The sequence below is a fragment of the Myxocyprinus asiaticus genome, chromosome 42 (assembly GCF_019703515.2).
Source record: "Myxocyprinus asiaticus isolate MX2 ecotype Aquarium Trade chromosome 42, UBuf_Myxa_2, whole genome shotgun sequence".
NCBI classification, from domain to species: Eukaryota; Metazoa; Chordata; class Actinopteri; order Cypriniformes; family Catostomidae; genus Myxocyprinus; species Myxocyprinus asiaticus.
In genome coordinates, this window is record NC_059385.1 from 35,261,444 (window position 1) to 35,281,987 (window position 20,544).

At 38.8% G+C, this 20,544-nt stretch overlaps 1 protein-coding gene across 1 annotated transcript in view; it reads right to left on the reverse strand.

The window, feature by feature from the left end:
* LOC127432696 (probable ATP-dependent RNA helicase DDX4) overlaps positions 1–10,176 on the reverse strand; it is a 71,881-nt gene extending 61,705 nt beyond the window's left edge. Inside the window, exons 1-5 of the mRNA XM_051684047.1 lie at positions 10,005–10,176; positions 6,096–6,152; positions 5,928–6,001; positions 5,819–5,876; positions 99–140 (exon numbers count right to left, since the gene is read on the reverse strand). Of these exons, the coding sequence (XP_051540007.1) occupies positions 99–140; positions 5,819–5,876; positions 5,928–6,001; positions 6,096–6,152; positions 10,005–10,176 (403 nt within the window). The remainder of the gene's footprint in view (positions 1–98; positions 141–5,818; positions 5,877–5,927; positions 6,002–6,095; positions 6,153–10,004) is intronic.
* Between the last annotated feature and the right edge of the window lie 10,368 nt (positions 10,177–20,544).

Consider the following 20,544-nt stretch of genomic DNA (forward strand, 5'->3'; position numbering starts at 1 on the left):
CCAATAGGGAGAGACAATTAAATCCATAAACTGCACTAAAAGGCATTTTATAATCACTTACATAGCACCTAAACACATGAATATTTAAAATCCTTCACCTCCTCTTCCAAAGCCTACTCTCCAAGGCTCATCTCCTCCTCCTAAGACATCAACATTATGAAAGAGTTCACCATTAACACATCGACACATTACACATCCAGACCTGCAAACTCCATTCTATAATTTCCAAAGTTTAAAAATCCAAAACATTAAAACATTTGTTTTATGTGGGATCAGATGGGATGGCTGGGAATTTTACTCTTACTAACATTTTGCATTCACACGTCAAGTAACTACAGCGTTTATGTACAATTGCATGATTGCTTGACAGTTTGTCAGATCTGTCAAATATAAGAAACATTTGTATGTTTTTAATTTTGTAGTAATTATTAAAGTGAAAAAATATAGCCGCAAGTGGCAATTAACGGGGTCCAAGCACATATAGAGAGATGACCAAAAATCAGATTTGACAGGAAAGACATTATGGATTCCGTCAACAATGTTGTTTTATTGTTGGTTAGGGTCAAGTAACCCTTAGATAACCCTAAAGCCAACTCTAACCCTAACCATCTTAATGGCAGTAGTACAAATAAGATTTTCTTAAGTTATAGCAGCCCCTAGCATCATAAATTTATACAATTTTGCATGTGACCTCAGAATGTTTTCTAGTCAATGTGTTTTAAGTTAGAATTTTTCACTCACAAGATAGAGGCCAATTAGTAATTACAGGCCACACCCAAACACGTATTCGTTTATATCCTCTGAATGACATAACGAATCAAATTACTTTTGACACCTTTTTATCAGGAGGTTCTGTGGATTTATACTAAATTTCATGCGAGCTGGGGAAACATCCTAGAACGAGTGAAAGTCTTTTCCCAAAAGTGTTAGAAAACGAGGTTTGATGTCACATAGCCTCTCGTGACAAGCACGTCTGGCATGTCGATATCGTTGGATCCCTCGGCTGGTCTGAAAATCTGCAACTGAGTATTTTTCCCCTGAAATCAGAAGTTTACATACACTTAGGTTGAAGTCATTAAAACTCATTTAACCACTCCACAGATTTCCTATTAGCAAACTATAGTTTTGGCAAGTCATTTAGGGCATCTACTTTGTGCATGACATGAGTAATTTTCCCAACAATTGTTTACAGACAGATTGTCAATTAAAAAGTAAAACAATCACAATTCCAGTGGGTCAGACGTTTACATACACCTACTTAACCGTGCCTTTAAGCAGCTTGGAAAATTCCAGAAAATGATGTCAAGCCTTTAGGCAATTCACTTCTGATAGGCTAATTGGCGTCAACTGGAGGTGTACCTGTGGATGTATTTTAAGGCCTATCTTCAAACTAAGTGCCTCCTTGCTTGACATTATGGGAAAACCAAAAAAATAAGCCAAGAAAAAAAACTGTGGGCCTCCACAAGTCTGGTTCATCCTTGGGAGCAATTTCCAAATGCCTGAAGGTACCACGTTCATCTGTACAAACAATATTAGGCAAGTATAAACACCATGGGACAACGCAGCCATCATACCGTCTCCTAGAGTTGAATGTAGTTTGGTACTAAAAGTGCAAATCAATCCCAGAACAACAGCAAAGGACCTTGTAAAGATGCTGGAGGAAACAGGTAGACAAGTATCTATATCCACAGTGAAACAAGTCCTATATCTACATAACCAAAAAGGCTGCTCGGCAAGGAAGCCACTGCTCCAAATCCCCAATAAAAAATAGCCAGACTACAGTTTGCAAGTGCACATGGGGACAAAGATCTTACTTTGGAGAACTTTTCTCTGGTCTGATCATGTTGTGGGAGTGCTTTGCTGCAGGAGGGACTTTTCTGCACTTCATGAGGATGGAAAATGTGTATATATTGAAGCAACATCAAGACATCAGCCATGAAGTTAAAGCTTGGCCGCAAATGGGTCTTCCCAAATGGACAATGACCCCAAGCATAATTCCTAAGTTGTGGCAAAATGGCTTAAGGACAACAAAGTCAAGGTATTGGAGTGGCCATCACAAAGCCCTGACCTCAATCCGGTAGAACTGAAAAAGCATGTGCGAGCAAGGAGACCTATAAACCTGACTCAGTTACATCAGTTCTGTCTGGAGGAACGGGACAAAATTCCAGCAACTTAATGTGAGAAGCTTGTGGAAGGCTACCAAAAATGCTTGACACAAGTTAAACAATTTAAAGGCAATGCTACCAAATACTAACAAAGTCTATGTAAACTTCTGACCCACTGGGAATGTGATGAAAGAAATAAAAGCTGAAATAAATCATTCTGTCTACTATTATTCTGACATTTCACATTCTTAAGTGATCCTAACCGACCTAAAACAGGAAGTGTTTTCTACAATTAAATGTCAGGAATTGTGAAAAACTGAGTTTAAATATATTTGGCTAAGGTGTATGTAAACTTCTGACTTCAACTGTACGTATTTCACACCATAGTTCTCGCATGAATTTTCCAATGTGCTTAAGCTACGCGAGAGGCTGCGTGACCTCAACCCTCGTGAATGTGCACATCTCAGCTGGCCGGAAGCTAATATGTTTAGTTTAAAAAAAAAAAAAAAAAAAAAAAAAAAAATTTAAATACTGATCCATTTCTGACACACACCTAGCATTTCGCTTCACAAGACATTAATCCATTGTAGTCGTATGGATTACTTTTATGATGGCTATATGTGCTGTTTAGAACTTAAATAAAAACGTAAATCCAAAGTGAATTACCCATTCACTTGCATTGTATGGACCTACAGAGCTGAAATATTCTTCCAATAATTTAATTTGCGTTCAACTGAAGTCATACACATCTGGGATGGCATGAGGGTAAGTAAACGATGAGAATTTAAATTTTTGGGTGAACTGACCCTTTAAGATAATTTAAGTCTAATGTGGCCATTTCACAACATTTTGTAAAATGTACTGTATTAATGTATTCAGTGGCTTTATTTAGCCCACTGGATCTGCATGAACCACAAAAATGACATTTTGGAATAAAAAAAAAAAAAAAAAATTGCAAATTTCACTGCAAGGCAATAGGTTTGCAGCACAGACAGCTCTCTGCAAAACTTAATTGTGATCGGTTTATTGCAGCATTCTATGTTCAAATATTTAATAACACGCACTGAACTTGATAGTTCACCTAAAAAAGAAAACTCCCATTTTCTCACCCTCATGTCAACCCAGATGTTCATGTCTTTCTTCTGCAGAACACAAAGGTTTTTTAAAATATTTCAGTTTACAATGCAAGTGAATGGTGGCCAGAACTTTGAAGCTCCAAAAAGGATATAAAGTCAGCATAAAGGTAATCCATAAAACTCCAGTGGTTTAATCAATGTGTTCTGAAGTAATCCAGTTGGTTTTGGATGAGAACAGACCAAAACAGAACTTTTTCCACTGTAAATCTTGCCATTGCAGTCTCTAGTCACGATCATGATTTCAAGCTCGATTACACTTCCTATAGCACCATCTGGCAAAATGTACAGTGAAAAAGGAGTTATATTTTGGGCTGTTCTCACCCAATACCAACTTGATCACTTCAAAACACACCGATTAAACTACTCAAGTCAAACTGATTACTTCAATGAGGCCTCAATCTGCTTTTTGGAGCTTAATTCTGGCTACCATTCACTGGCATTGAAATGACCTATAGAGCTGAAATATTCTTCTAAAAATATTTGTGTTCTATTTGTGGTCTGCAGAAGACAGTCAAACACATCTTAAGATGGCATGAGAGTGAGTAAATTAAAGAATTTTCATTTTTGGATGAACTATTACTTTCAACTGATGACTGTCCCAGGCAACTGATTTCCTTAACAGCGGTGCTAATCTCCAATCACTCCATAATCTTTGAGCAATGAATTTCCATGCATTTTCCAGCTGTCCAAGATTACTGGATTATTTTTTTAAACCACTTAGATATTGCACTAACAAAGGGCAATTTACAGACAAATACATATTCTGCTCTAAAGTATTTAAATTTACTACTATATTCACTAATAAAATTTGATTTTTTTCATTTGAAATTTGACAGTGACTCCTACAGACATGGAAAACATTATTTTTTTCAGGACCGTGGGAGCCAAGAGGATAATGCAGAGCTCAGTCTGAATCACTTCAGGGTATAATTTTGTGACAGCAATGACTTAGACTTTCATTGATAAGATAGCAATAGATTTTAAACAACTCTAAATCGACAATTATCGATAGACAACTAATTTCATTATCGGTTAATTGGATATACCGTATGTCGTGTGCACGGAGAAGCTCCGTCAGTTTACAGTAGTGAAAGATGTGTTTGCATGATGAACATCATTTGAAAAATGGAGACAAGTTGAAGTGAAAAAAACACGACCCAAATTTCCCAGAGTATGAGAGCAATTTCTAAACACTTCAAAAAAGATCACAGTAAGCACAGTTTAATGTGGAGCAGTTGCTGAATCAGATACATTGAGTGCTTCAGCTGTTCGATGCACTTAAGGGTTCTCCAGTGCATAAATTACATTTAACTGCTATTTTCTATGTTTTATCGTTTTTACGTTATGAATTCAAGAGCGTATATTTACATTTCGCAAAACTGTTTGCCTTTACCACAAGTGAGCTAAACAAGTGTGCATCCACGTCAATCAAACCAATAGCAATGGAAAAAAAGTGCAATCATTTTGATTGAACTCATGCAACATCCAATGATTTCAGCTGCAATGTAATTTTATTTGTGCAGCTTTCCTGGATATCCACTCTGATGTCTCAGAGGTAAAAGTGTGTCATTTCTAACTCGTTTTAGATCATTTCCCCCCGTACCGCCACTCCCTAAATGCATATTACTCCGTCTGCTCTGGGCACAAACTCCCTAGGTGGACACCATCTTACACTAGGGGGGCACCAGAAACTCCACCGGCTGCACTTCCTCACACGTTATAAGTTATTCAAAAGACCTGATAGCAGTCGCAGAACACAGACAATAGCCTTGCTGTGCGCACCACATCATTATTTTCCCCTCATGTCAGCGCATGTAATGCAATGTGCACTGGGATGACACTTTTCAGCGTGAGAGTACCTGCACTGAATTTACAGATGATTGTACTATAATAAACTGTGTATACAATGCTGAATATAATGTATAATGCTAAGGATCCTGATATTTGATAGTCCTGATAATTCCAAACGCAATGCCTGATTTCACCAGTAAATTTATACTATGGCAAATATCATTTCACTTGAAAAGCACACTACCATAATTTACTTTTGAAATTGTTTAGAAACATGTTATTAGTGACAATACTATTTTAAACTTACAAAATTAATTTAAAATACAAATGTAATCTGCATATATATCTAACAATTATGTATTTTTTTCAGTTTGGCAGAATTAATAATATTTCTATTCACCATTGCCCTCTGCTAGGCTGATTTTTAGTCCCACTCCATCGCCTATGGATCATTTTGCACTTTAATGAACAGTACTTAGCTAAATTTGACAAGTATTGAAAGTTTTGCACATGTCCTGAAATAAAATTATACAAACTAAACTTTTCATGATTCAAGTTTTGTTTAAAGTTTTGTGAGTACAGAATCATAAATTTAGTGCCGTGAATCGAACCAATCCTTATGCCTTTTTAAATTATTATTTTTTTAAATCACATTCAATGAAACACAGGAAATTACTCCCCCACCCAGAGTAATCGAATAATCAAAGATTAATCGATTAACAAAATAATAATTAGTTGCAGCCCTAGATAGCAATCTGTTCACATTCTGGTAAATTATTCATCAACCAACCATCACGGAAACCACCACCACCTCTTCTTCCTCGGCCTTCACCTCTTTTCCAACCTGCAGAGAAGACAATGGCAATTAAACGCAGGAAACAAAAACATTGTGTACTAACACAGTGAAGTTGTAGGAATCATTACCCTTATTGTAGGAATTATCCTCATTGTTGCCATTTTCATCAACATCTGCAAGATAATCAAAGAGAACCATTTTCCATCAAATTTCTTACACATTAACGATAGTTGAGGGGGGGGGGGTAAACACTCAATGTAACATTACCTGATTTAAAGGCATTCCCGAATCCTCCTCTGCCGCCTCGTGATCCACCCCTGCCTCCTAAACACACCACATGAGCAGGGATCATTAAGCTTTAACAGGCCCTTGTATTTCAGACGAATAAAGCTGCGCTCACTACACGACTGTCAGACTACCCGAAACGCAGTACTGCACACATTATAAAACAAGGTTTCTAGTAATCAGTCATCATCTCGTCTTAACTGCACTCACACTACACAGCAGAATACAGACGAAGTGCACAGACTACAAGATCTTTGGCCAAGAGACATTCCCAGCCAACAAAGGAAAAAGCATTTTCTCAGATAAATCATGCGAGAAATGAGCAATCACGAGATTTTTCCAGAAATAAATGAACATTCAGCTTACTGTTCAAAAGCTGTCTGCTGACTAAGAGATGAAAAAATGTAATACGACAAACAATTATTACAAAAACGCAGGCAGTCTGTCTCTTTTGGAAAAAGAGTTTGAGGTAACTAAAACACAGCACAATGTCAAGCAGAGGGTGTAGACCATATATTTTTTTTTTATAATTTGTCTTAATTACAATAAAACAATTATGATCAAATTGTGGCTTTCCATTCTTGTACATAAAGATGCATGACAAGATGTGTCTGGCTGGAGCAGTTCACCACTGTTGCTGCATCAATCACAATACCAGATTTTGAAGAAGATATCAAACATTGAAGAAATTGTAGCATCCGTGACAGCTCAAGACTGGCTCCGATCTAGTCACTGAACTGCTCATACTCAAGCATTACCGACCGTAGCGAGCACCGATTTGGTGCCCTCAGAAATCGGTCTGCGACAGCAAAATCCAACCAAAGATAGTGTAGTGAGAGCACAGCTTAAAACTAGGGCTGGGAAACTTAACGCATGTTCACTGATTTTGGCATGTATACAGACTGTATACTTGTATCAAAGATTAATACCTGTAAAAGGTGTCCAACTAATTTTTTGGCTGATAAAAATATAACAATCGTTCTAACATGTAAATATTTAAATTAAAATAAATAATTTCTTTAGACAAAGTATAAAGCAATTATGATTTTTTTTTATGTTTGTTGTATCAATTTAATTGCATGTTATGCGCCACTAAAGTCACCTAACAGGTCAGCAAAAATAAACAGTTTTTAAACAGCTTTCACAGTACACCCCCTTCTATTGGTAGACTAAACAGATAGTCCTACACCAAACTCAAACCATTGGTTGAGCAAATGTTGTAGTGTTGGGCTGGCAGCACAAACAAAATGAGCAAAGCTGAAAGTTTCATAGAGACAGTGTTTACACTTCTGGCAAATCAACTTATGAATGTTTACTTGCAGTTGTCTCTGCATGATAAACTGGGAAATAAAATTTGAAATAATTTTAACATAGAAGTCCAACTATTTAACAATGCAGCTTTAAAACATCTCATTTTGCTAAAAAATTTCAAGTCAACCATCAGGCATGTGGAAAAAAAAAAAGAAAAAAAAAAAAAAAAAAGGAAAATCAGGTTGTTAAATGAACATTGTTTTTCATAGGGATGGGATGATATGGTTCTCACAATTCAGTTCGATATTCGATATGAGGTTCACAATTCAATATAATCTAGTTTGGTTATAACATTTAAATGACAAAATATTACAGAATTTTTATTTTCTAAAACAAATACACAAATACAAATACAGCAAAATACACAATTTCTCAAAATAAAGTTATTTAATACAAAACATAAATGCTCAGAGTTTAAATGAGTCTCTCATACTTTTCTCTATAAGAAACATAGGCTTTCAAAATCTGTGGGGTACATTCAGGCTGATCAGGTGCAGAATAAGCAATAGAACTTAAAACCGGTCCTGAAAAAATGTATGAGAAAGTGAAGTCACATTTTAACTTTGTAAAAACACATTCTATTAATTCTTATCATGAAATGGTATAATAAGCTACCACTGTTTGAAAAAGTGTACAATTTACAAGTAAAAACATTGAATTTACATTAATTTGTATAAGAAACGCTAAAAAGGCACTGTCGAGTTTCAACATGCATTTCAGTGTTATGGTTCAGCGAACATAAACAAGAATCTCTACGTTTCTTTAGCGCATCCATGCTGTGTGAGATTACTAATTTTTTAATTTTTTACCTGAATGTAAAGAACAGAAAGGATGTTAAGACACATTATTCAATGAAAGTGGAGTGGCCTCCTCTTTAATGGACAAACAATACATGGAGGAAATGATCAGTTTTAATCTCAAGAACTTTATCAAAAGGTGATTTTCCAGGTATTTCAGTACTTAAAGCTAGAGTATGCAATTTATACCAGAAGCATTTTGTTATATTGGTTGAAAGTCTCTCTACACTATGACAGCAATCAAATGAAGTGCTCTGATAATAAAAATAAAGAAAATCCATTATCTGTGGCAGTCACAGTCCTGCAAAAGGCCCATCCAATCATTTCATTTGGCCCAAATGTAATGATTGGATGGCCCACCTGCCTGTCTAACTACGTACCTGCCTACCTCCGAGCACTCTGCCCGTGCACTCAATGGCCTGAGTTGGGGCGGGACTATCTGAACAACTGCAGGCAAGGGGTGTATTCAGAAAGTCTTTTTTTTTTCTCCCAATTTGGAATGCCCAATTCCCACTACTTAGTAGGTCCTCGGGGCGGCATGGTTACTCACCTCAAACTGGATGGTGGAGGACAAGTCCCAGTTGCCTCTGCTTCTGAGACCACCAATCTGCGCATCTTATCACGTGGTTTGCTGTGCAGGACAACGCGGAGACTCCGCATGTGGAGGCTCATGCTACTTTCCGCGATCCATACACAACTTACCACATGCCCCCTTGAGAGCGAGAACCACTAAATCGCGATCACGAGGAGGTTAACCCATGTGACTCTACCCTCCCTAGCAACCGGGTCAATTTGGTTGCTTAGGAGACCTGGCTGGAGTCACTCAGCACACCCTGGATTCAAACTCACGACTCCAGAGGTGGTAGTCAGCATCAATTCTCGCTAAGCTACCCAGGCCCCTCAGAAAGCGGTTTTAAAAACAACATTTATTTTTGCAATTTCGTTCAGTGGTGCTAGTGTCGCAGAAATTACATACTCACGCTTTAAATAACTAAAAGCTAAATTCAAGTATTTTAAGCACTTCAAGGACTTTGTGTGAACCATGTAAACAATGTAGAAAAAGCATGGTAGTGGTAAAATCAAGCGATAGAGATTATGATGTTTAACGGGTCATTTCATTTATGATCACATGGACAGAAAACAAATGTTGCAAAGTTCGAAATAGTTATACCACAATATGGTTCATAATTTTTTGGGTTCACGATATCGAAATTCAATATATCATCCCATCCCTATCATTTACCTATTTTTAAAAACATATAATGGATAATTCTAAATGCTTTCCATCATTATGACACAAATAAGGTCTGCATTTCCCTACTTAAGAAACATCCCCAGAGTATAGGAAGTGAATAGGGCTTAAAAGTTGAGGGAAAATTTGGGAAAAATAAAGTACCTTTGTGAAAAGGGGGAGACCAGGAGACACACACAAATGTGGATGTGAGGAGAGAAACGAGAGATTCACAGAGTCAAATACATTGCTCAAAAAAATTAAGGAAACCCGTAAATCACAGTATAACACCAAGTCAATTAAACTTCAGGGATATCAATCTGTCCAGTTAAGAAGCCTAAGTGATTGTGAATCAATGTCACCTGTTTTGGTGCAAATGAAAATAATAACAGGTGCACTGGAGAGGCAACAGCAAGACAACCCTCAAATAGGGAATGGTTTTGCAGGTGGTGGCCACAGACAATTGCTCTCTCCTTATCCTTCCTGACTGATTCTTCTCTAGTTTTGCATTTTGCTAGTGTCCTTGTCACTACTGATAGCATGAAGCGGTACCTGCAGCCCATTCAGGTTGCACAGGTCGTCCAGCTCCTCCAGGATGGCACATCCATACGTGCCGTCGCAAGAAGGTTTGCTGTGTCTCCCAGTACAGTCTCAAGAGCATGGAGGAGATACCAAAAGACGAGACGTTACACGAGGATAGCAGGATAGGGCCGTAGAAGGGCATCAACCCAGCAGCAGGACCGGTATCTGCTCCTTTGTGCGAGGAGGAACAGGAGGAGCACTGCCAGAGCCCTATAAAATGACCTCCAGTGGGCTACTGGTGTGCATGTTTCTGACCAAACTGTCAGAAACAGACTCCATGAGGGCCCGACGTCCTCTAGTGGGACCTGTGCTCACAGCTCAGCACCATGCAGCTCGATTGGCATTTGCCAGAGAACACCAGAATTGGCAGGTCCGCCACTGGCACCCTGAGCACGTGACAGACGTGAAAGAGTCTGGAGACGCCGTGGTGAATGTTATGCTGCCTGCAACATCATCCAGCATGACCGGTTTGGCGGTGGGTCAGTATGGTCTGGGGAGGCATATCCTTGGAGGGTCGCACAGACCTCCAGGTGCTAGCCAACAGTACCCTGACTGCTGTTAGGTACCGGGATGAAATCCTCAGACTCATCAACAGACCTTACGCTGGTGCAGTGGGCCCTGGGTTCCTCCTGGTTCAGAATAATGCCCGGCCTCATGTGGCCAGAGTGTGTAGGCAATTCCTGGATGACGAAGGCATTGATGCTATTGACTGGCCCCCACGTTCCCCAGACCTGAATCCAATTGAGAAACTTTGGGACGTTATGTATCGGTGCATCCGACGCCTCCAAGTAGCGCCACAGACTGTCCAGGAGCTCACTGATGCCCTGATCCAGGTCTAGGAGGAGATCCCCCAGGACACCATCCGCCGTCTCATCAGGAGCATGCCCAGACGTTGTCGGGAGTGCATACAGGCACGTGGGGGCCATACACACTACTGAGTCACATTATGAGTTGCCGTGATGAAATTCACGCAAGTTGGAACAGCCTGTGATTTCAATTGTTTACTTGGATTTTTACTTGGGATGAGTTTGAATCCAGCCCTCAATCGGTTGGTGATTTTGGTTTCCACTGACAGTTGTTCTCAACGAATTACATAAATGTACAGTAAAGATTTTGATCTTCAATGTATTTCGTTCATCGAGATCCGATGTGTGATTTAAGTGTTCCCTTAATTCTTTTGAGCAGTGTAGAATAGGCTAATTCATGGGATAGGGTTAATTAATTCAGGTGATCAGTTCCAGGGTTCCCACTTTTTTTGAACAATGAAATAGTTGCCTTTCCAGTCATTTATAATTACCAGATAAGGGCTGTCATGATTACTCTATTTAATTCAATCACTCGATTCCGAAAATTCCTCTATTACAAAATTGCCGAATCAACAAATCGAAAATGAGGCACAACTGACGCAGTCCACGGACAAGTATGTGAACACATAACTGCGAGGTGTCAGCTGTGTGACAGCACTTCACTTTAGACTTGAAAAACAATGCATCACCTAAAAAACATTTCAGCAATGCAACAGCACTTGAAAAGATGACATCCAATTTTCACAAACTCGCACACCCGGTAAGCTCACCTGCATGCGATTGCGGTGCTGCTGCGTGTCCAGATGCACGAGAAGTTGAACCCTTCATCGCAGGGTGGGACACACTGAACTCAGCAAAAAACATATTGGAATGTACTCTTAGGGCTGAAACGATTAGTCGACGTAATAGACAACATTGACAAAAAAAAAAAAGTCTACAAATGTGTTGTCGAATAGTTGTTTGATCTCATTTAACGTAACATGAGATCATATGAATCTCTAATGATGACGCGCAAGAGCATCACTGCAGTCAGTGCCTGACTGAGAGGAAGAATTATACAGCTCACAGTCCTGATGCACTCTAAACCTTCCAAAGAGTTTAAGGTTATGTAGATCACAAAGTATGAGGGAATTATAATGCAAAAATACGAAATAATACAGAGGCACTCTCGTTGTGGAATAAGTGAAGCCAGAGGTCTTAAAAGGAAACATCCCGGTGTTACATCTTAAATGCAGTTATATTTAATTCGTTAAAGCTTTAAGTTCAAATAATACGGAAGCAGATCGTGTAAATAACTACAAACTCCAAAACTGCCATTTATCTGTGTGGCCAGTGCCTCTTCTATGAGTTGCGCGAATGTTCCGATCTAAGGGGAGAGATTGAAACTGCATCCGGCTGAGGCGCACTCTGTCGTGGGGACGCTCGTCCCTTGAGTGCGCACGCTTAATGCAGCTAGATTATAACATAATGGCTCGCAACTTATTTAAACAATGTCACTGTGCATTTCTTATCATGAAGAAAACTGCCAATATGCAGCTTTATTAATGAGAGGTTTTTTTATGTGAGTTAAAGATGGATTGATATGAAGAGAAAGGTGAGAGAGGGTAGTCTTCACCCCATTATACACTGCAACAAAATACATTTTGTTTGTGTTTTGGCTTGTTTTCCAATTTATCTAAAACTCCTTTAAAACAATGTACATTTTCTTTAGCAGCTATACTGCAGAAGAAAAAATTGTTATCTGAGAATGTTGAATATACTATTAAAAATACAAATTTTAAAATATCTAAAAATCCTTTTATAAAAAAAAAAAAAAAAAAATGCATTCACCGAAGTAGTAGCATATAAGATATTCAGACTTGCTTTTAGAGAATAAATCTTAAATATAAGTATATTTTGTCTTTACTGCACTCGCAGAAGTATAATTAAAGTTTAAATATCTTGTATGTTGCTTCAAGTAAATGTATCTTGTTTTAAGGTTTTTTTGGACAATTTTAAATGGAAAACAAGACAAAAACATTTGATAAGATTTCTCTTTACTGAATTAAAGAGTTAAAAGTATTTTTTCCCTTTAATTCAGAGAATGTCATTTAGAGGTATTTTTAAAAGATGATTTTGTCCTCTTTATTGCTAGTAAGCACGTTTAATACAACCTTTTATGTCGGGCAAAAATTGGATAAGAGCTAATGATTAATCGTTGCAATAGTCGCCGAATAATCGTTGTAGTAATCGTTAGATTAATCGATTATCAAAATAATAGTTAGTTGCAGCCCTACACTATACATATTTATCTAGACTGTCGTTTTGCAATATAGGCTTTTATACATGGGCAACATAAAATGTAACGAAAAGTTAGTTACGGATGCACAAGCATTCTGTTCAATAATTCTGACTGAATCCAGACGATCGAATGTCATTTTCAGCAAATTAACGTTTGAGTTCTGAATTAACCATTTACTGAATAAAACCGCAGGTCTGTCTGTATGCGGTCAGTCAAAGCTCCATGTGATTCTGCTGTTAAAAGCCACAGCTGAGTGTCTCATGCCCCACAGACACAATATAAAACTTTGGCTTACCTGAGGGAGAAATGGCTCTCTCTGCATGTGAAATTAAGTTTTTACTCCATAAGGAACTGAACGTCCAGATGCTTAAGGGCATTTTACACGGTACTTGGCAAGCGACAAGCTTCTAAGATCTGCACATGCGCAATAATGCCAGCAACTACTGCAGCTCAATGCGAGTGAAAAAAATTCACATGAATATTGTAGTCCGTTTTGCATGCAAGTGCTAGTAAAAATAAATACAAATAAATAGGCTTTTATATCTCTATAAAAATTTAACCACATATATAACTTGCACAATAAACAAGATTGGTGGGCACTGTGCAGACATTGTTTCTGAAAAGACAAAATATTTAATTTCCATGGCCTGTTTTCCCATATTTGAATTCTAAACTAAAATGGGTAGATCATGAACTAGTTAAAGAAAAAAAGTAGATCTTGCATTTAAAAAGTTGGGCACACCTAGAGAAGCCAATCTGTCAGCTTGAATATACATCTTTTTATATTATAGATCTGCTTTGGGTGTCTGTTGGCTTTAGATATCGTTTGCACAATTGTTTTATTAAATCGTAAAACATAAAAACTTAGGCTAATTAATGCATTTTAGCCAAACATGACTTCACCTCAACTTTATGCAGAGTTTAATAATTTCCAATTACTTGATTAATCATCAGAAAAGATTACTCAATTACCAAAATAATCAATAGTGACAGCCCTATATCAGATACAGATTTTTTTTAAATAATTTTGATTCAGTAATTAATCATTTACACGGATTTGTGGACAGTTTCAACAAATTTATTAAAAAGACTCAAAAGGAATGATTCACTCACTAATCAGTCATTATTTTGGCAAGTTTCATACTGCACAAGAGCAATATGTAGTAGGAAAACTAGACAATGATTATTCACTACAGATATTTTGAAAATTGTCCAGGCCAGGAAAATGCATCTTTTAAATTCCCCAATATGGTCAGGTTGCAGGAATCCTGCAGATCGCAAGGCCGTAGTTATTCATCGTTGTAAATCGCTGAATAATCAGAGAAATAATCCATCGAAAATTGTTGAGATGCACTGATTACAGAATTTAAGAATCAATTGTCATCACTATATTCATACCAACTGTGATACAGATACCATCTCAGATTACACAAGCCTTCTCACAACAGATGCAGAACAAGCGAAATTGAAGGGGAAAAAAAGTGCACTACAAACAAAGTTAATGCTGTCGAGTTCATCCCCTTAGCATAAGCAGGTAAATTGATGGATGGATGCTGCCCAGATCGGCTTTCCATGTCATTATTCAGAACCTTTTCACATATATTTGACCAAAGCAAGCAATTAGCTTTCCTTAAATTATGCTACATTTAGGATGTGTTCACATTTGTAGTTCGGTTCTCTTGGTCCGGACCAAAAAAGAAAATGATACATTTAGTCCTGGTTCGCTTAGCGTTCACACTGGCATTTTTAACAATGAACCTAAGGATACGAAACAAAAGGCATCAGGAAAAAGTCACAACCTGATTGGACAACTTTTATGACGTATATTTTGCGATGGAACTTGCAGAACATCCAAAACAATGCTGACTGCTGGGCTAAATGCGCTCGTTGGATTTATATATGTATATATGTTGGTATTTTTACCAGCTGAGAACAAACAAAGAGCTAATAAAATGTGTAAAGGAGTCAAAACAGCACCAGGAATTACTCTGTTGCACACACAAACGAAAATATGCTGCAAGGATGGCTGATGGCGGTTCCGATACCTGCACCGAACTATAAGGGGCAACATTGCTCCTATGATTAGAAGAACCAGGTATGCTTGAGGTCAGTATTAGGCAAATTACATCCTGTTAATGGTCCGTTTAGACATCTTTGGTCCATGTTGTGTTTATATCAATCGAACCAGAGTTCGTTTGGATGCAGACCGAGACCCACTATTCAGGCGGTCTCGGCCCGCTTGTCTGGTGCGCACCAAGGTTCGGATGGCAGCGTTCACATTTATTCAAATGAATCGCACTAACAGAGCAATCGCACCAGAGTTCGTTTTAATCGAACCAAACCTGCCAAGTGTGAACACACCTTTAGTTTATTTGCATTATATTTCCATAAAATGTGTTATCACGATAAAAGTTTAACCATGAATAAACAGAATTACTCAGCCAAACCACTCACTCTTTATAGTAAATCCCAGAGTGCACTATATAGGGAATAGGGAGCAATTTAAGACTGTTCTGAAGGGATCTAGTTAAAAGCTAAATGATTGATGATTGATAAACGGTTGATTAAAAATTACCTCTGACTGGTAAATTTTAGTTGCAGCAGTGAAAAAAAGAAAACATTCTCATGAAGTGCTTGAAAAGCGGGGCCACCTCTGTTCTGCCGACTCCCATCAAATATGACTACAGGACCTTTCTCACCTACAGTTATGGTACTTTTCCCTTAGTAACTTTGTAGATGTAAACTCTTAAGAGGAACGGGACACCTGTTGAGACTTTTCCCGTTGTATTCACAATCCAAAGTGACCACCATAATGACATCATGTAGTAGCGACCATTTTTCTTGTGAAGTTATTTGCACGCACAATTCCTTAGCAACAGCAAAATCAATAACACCCCCGGAGGACGCCATTATTTGAGTAACACTTTTGTTAGGGCTGTTTTATAAGAACTTTGACTGCATCTGAAAATGTAGGGAGCTGCCTAATCAGTTAATGGTTTAAACAACAGCGGTTTTGGATGAACGGAACTCTGAACGATAAAGGCTTTTATGACTCAACATAAATTAATGTACTGAAAAATCACTTAAAGTCTTGATGCAAGTTGATAATGCAGTAAAAGGCACGCAATACTTTATTTTGTAAAATAGATTTCTTGACAGTTTAGTGTATAATAAAGTTCAATTGCCAACTCTCGATAAACATCCGTCATCCCAAGTAAAATTCGATGTAGTAATCCAAAAATCACTTTATTTTCTGTATGGTCACAGTAACAAACAGTACAGATGGGATGAAAACTCAAAGCGTCTCACGATGAAGTCTCACACACACACACACACACACACACACGAAACCCCATTATCTCTTTGGATACTTTGTAATTTCTGTTACTGAAATTGTAAGATTAGCGCAATCCTCTGAATAGCAGGCTAGCTGCTAGTTTGTTTACTAATGGTGGATGTGGACTTTTCTCCTTTCTCAATGCTTTGTGCATCATAGGTTTTTGACCAATCACAGGCTACAGTGTCTCCCACAGTCCCAATATGACCCAAAAGTACCTACACCAGAGTAGGAGCTAAAAAAACGTCCCCTAAAACAGCTAGAACTAGAGTTCCTCCGGTGCGAAAAAGACAAGTACTAGTCCAGGGGAAAAGTACCTAAAACGGGCGCGGTGGGTAAGGGCCTTAGGGAACTTACAGGCTCCACATGCCTTCTAAAACTCTTTAAAAGCTACTAATAGATCATTTTTAATTCAATGACTAGGGCTGTGACTATCGATTATTATGATAAGAGTAATATGATTATTCAGATGAAATTGTGGTGATGTCATGTTAGGCTAAAATGCATTCATTGGCCTAAGTTTTGAATGTATTTTACGATTGAATAAAACAACTGTGCAAACAATATCTAAATTCAACAGACACCCAAGCCAGATCTATACTATTAAAAAAACTAATTCAAGCTGACAGAGATTGGCTTTTCCAGGTGTGCCCACTTTTTAAAAAATGAAATATTTACTTTAACTAGATCAACATGATCTACCCATTTTAGTTTAGAACTCAAATATGGAAGTCGCATGATGCCATGCGAGGTTAGGACGCATGAACTGCGAGATCTGCGCACTTTGCTAGTTTTGATACTTTTAATGATATAAACCGATGAGATTTGATAAACCCGATTAATAACCGTTCTAGGACGACAATGTCAAAATTCTAAATCCTCGGGCTCAGGAGATATTAAAAGACACTTACATGTTCAAGCTGACGCCCCTCCAGAGGCCTCGAGCCAGAAAGTCAATTTGGCCGGAGAGGTGAAAGATTTGGCGAGAATTGCTGAACGTATCGACAATGCTGACGAAGGTGGCTGCTGATTTGGAGGATCTTGCTGCAATACGTCGATCGATCAAGGCCATGGAGACTAAATTCACAGATATGGTTAAAAGAGAGTGGCAGATGTCAAGGAATGAATATATTATCTGGAGACATCGGAGAGAGAATTAGCTGCTAATCTGCTAGCGACCACGGCGGACTTGGAGTGTCTGGAGGATTTGAAGAATCGTAACCGGCGGAATAATGTCCGAATTCCTGAAGGAGCAGAGGATCAGAATATGGTGGAATTCCTGGACGGGCTCTTTCCGAATCTGCTTGACATAACAGGCCATAAGCTAGAAATCGAGCGAGCTCACAGGGTCCCGGCTCGACGATCCACTGAGGGAGACAGGCCCCGATCAAATTCTGGCCAAATTTCTGAGGTCATCCGACAAAGATCTCGTTACAGGAGGCAAGGAGTAAAGGAAGGCTTTCTTGGAAGAACCACAGCATTTTCTTATTCCCAGATTTTGTGAATTCGACAAGAGAAACATGATCGATTCAAGAAATGCAAGAAACTCTGACATCAACGGAAGGTCGTGTTTGCACTGATGTTCCCGCCCAAATTGAGAATAGAGAAAAGATGGCCGTAAATTATTTACATGTCCACAGCAAGCATTGTCTTTCATAAACTCAATGGACTAAGGACTAATGGACTGTTTGTTTTGTGGAGTATTTCCTCTCTCTCTCTTTATTTATATATCTCTGTCAAACTCAGCAAAACAAGAAACGTCCCTTATTCTCACTGTATTTTAAAGAATTTTGTAAAAATCCAAATAACTTTACAGATCTTTATTGTAAAGGGTTTAAACAACGTTTTCCATGCTTGTTCAATGGACCATAAACAATTAATGAACATGCACCTGTAGAACGGTCATTAAGACACTAACAGCTTACAGACAGTAGGCAATTAAGGTCACAGTTATAAAAAAATTAGGACACTAAAGAGACCTGTCTACTGACTATGGAAAAACACCAAAAGAAAGATGCCCAGGGTCCCTGCTCATCTGCGTGAACGTGCCTTAGGCATGCTGCATGGAGGCATGAGGACTGCAGATGTGGCCAGGGCAATAAATTGCAATGTCCGTACTGTGAGACGCCTAACACAGCACTACAGGGAGACAGGAAGGACAGCTGATCATCCTCGCAGTGGCAGACCACATGTAACAACACCTTTACAGGATCAGTACATCCGAATATCACACCTGTGGGACAGGTACAGGATGGCAACAACAACTGCCCGAGTTACACAAGAAATGCACAATCCCTCCATTAGTGCTCAGACTGTCCGCAAATAGGCTGAGAGAGGCTGGACTGAGGGCTTGTAGGCCTGTTGTAAGGCAGGTCCTTACCAGATATCACTGGCAACAATGCCGCCTATGGGCACAAACCCACCTTCGTTGGACCAGACAAGACTGGCAAAAAGTGCTCTTTACTGACGAGTCGCGGTTTTGTCTCACCACGGGTGATGGTCAGACTCGAGTTTATCGTTGGAGGAATGAGCATTACACCGAGGCCTGTACTCTGGAGCGGGATCAATTTGGAGGTGGAGGGTCCTTCATGGTCTGGGGCAGTGTGTCGCAGCATCATCAGACTGAGCATGTTGTCATTGCAGGCAATCTCAACGCTGTGCGTTACTGGGAAGACATCCTCCTCCCTCATGTGGTACCCTTCTTGCAGGCTCATCCTGACATGACCCTCCAACATGACACCACCAGCCATACTGCTCATTCTGTGCGTGATTTCCTGCAAGACAGGAATGTCAGTGTTCTGCCATGGCCAGCGAAGAGCCCGGATCTCAATCCCATTAAGCACGTCTGGGAACTGTTGGATCGGAGGGTGAGGGCTAGGGCCATTCCCCGCAGAAATGTCCGGGAACTTGCAAGTGCCTTGGTGGAAGCTTGAGGTAACATCTCACAGCAAGAACTGGCAAATCTGGTGCAGTCCATGAGGAGATACACTGTAGTACTTAATGCAGATGGTGGCCACACCAGATACTGTCTGTTACTTTTGATTTTGACCACTCCACCCCCTTTGTTCAGGGACACATTATTCCATTTCTGTTAAGTCACATGTCTGTGAAACTTGTTCAATTTATGTCTTTGTTGATCATTTTATGTTCATACAAATATTTTCACATGTTAAGTTTGCTGAAAATAAAAGTGAGAGGATGTTCCTTTTTTTGCCGAGTTGATATATTATTTTTATTTTATTTTTTTGTGTGCGCTGGTTCCGCTAGAGGCTGGAGTTTTGTTTTGTGGAGGAACCAATATTTACGCACCTAACACTGATGATCAGGGCTTTTTTATAGATCTTAAAGGGATGTTGCAAGCCACTGGCACCCCTCATGATATAATATTGGGAGGAGATTTTAATCTTCTGATGGACAAAATTGTGTAAGCCACCTAGAGCAACACTGATGCTTCACAGGATATGTAAAAATCTTAGTCTTACAGATATTTGAAGACTTTTGAACCCTTATGCTAGGGACTATACATTTTGTTCCATCAGTCCATAAGATTTATTCTAGAATAGATTTTTTTGTGATATCCAAGTCCCTCATTTCATCAGTTGCTGATTGCTCAATTGGAAACATCTTAGTCTCAGATCACACCCTGGTGAGTTTAGAGGTGTTGCCACATATGGAGAAAAGGAAATCATATAGTTGGTGCATTCATTCACCAAAAAATTCAAAGCACAAGAACTCATGGAGGTGGAAAGGAATATTAAGTGACGAGGCAGAGCTGAAGCGCTGAATGTCATCTGATGACCTCAGAGAATTTGACCCGATTGAAATACAGATATAATACTATTTTGTCGAGGAAGGTGGAGTTTTGGCTATTCAGGGCAAGACAGTCATACTTTGAGTCGGGGGACAAAGCAATGAAGCTTTTGGTTAGATATATAAAGCAGAGAGAGTCTTTTTCTATCATTCCCTCAGTGAAATCTGCTGGTGGTGAAATATTTACCTCGGCCATTGATATTTACAATGCTTTTAAAGAATTCTATCTTGATCTCTATAGTTCCACGTCTTCATCTACTGAAGATATTAGAACAT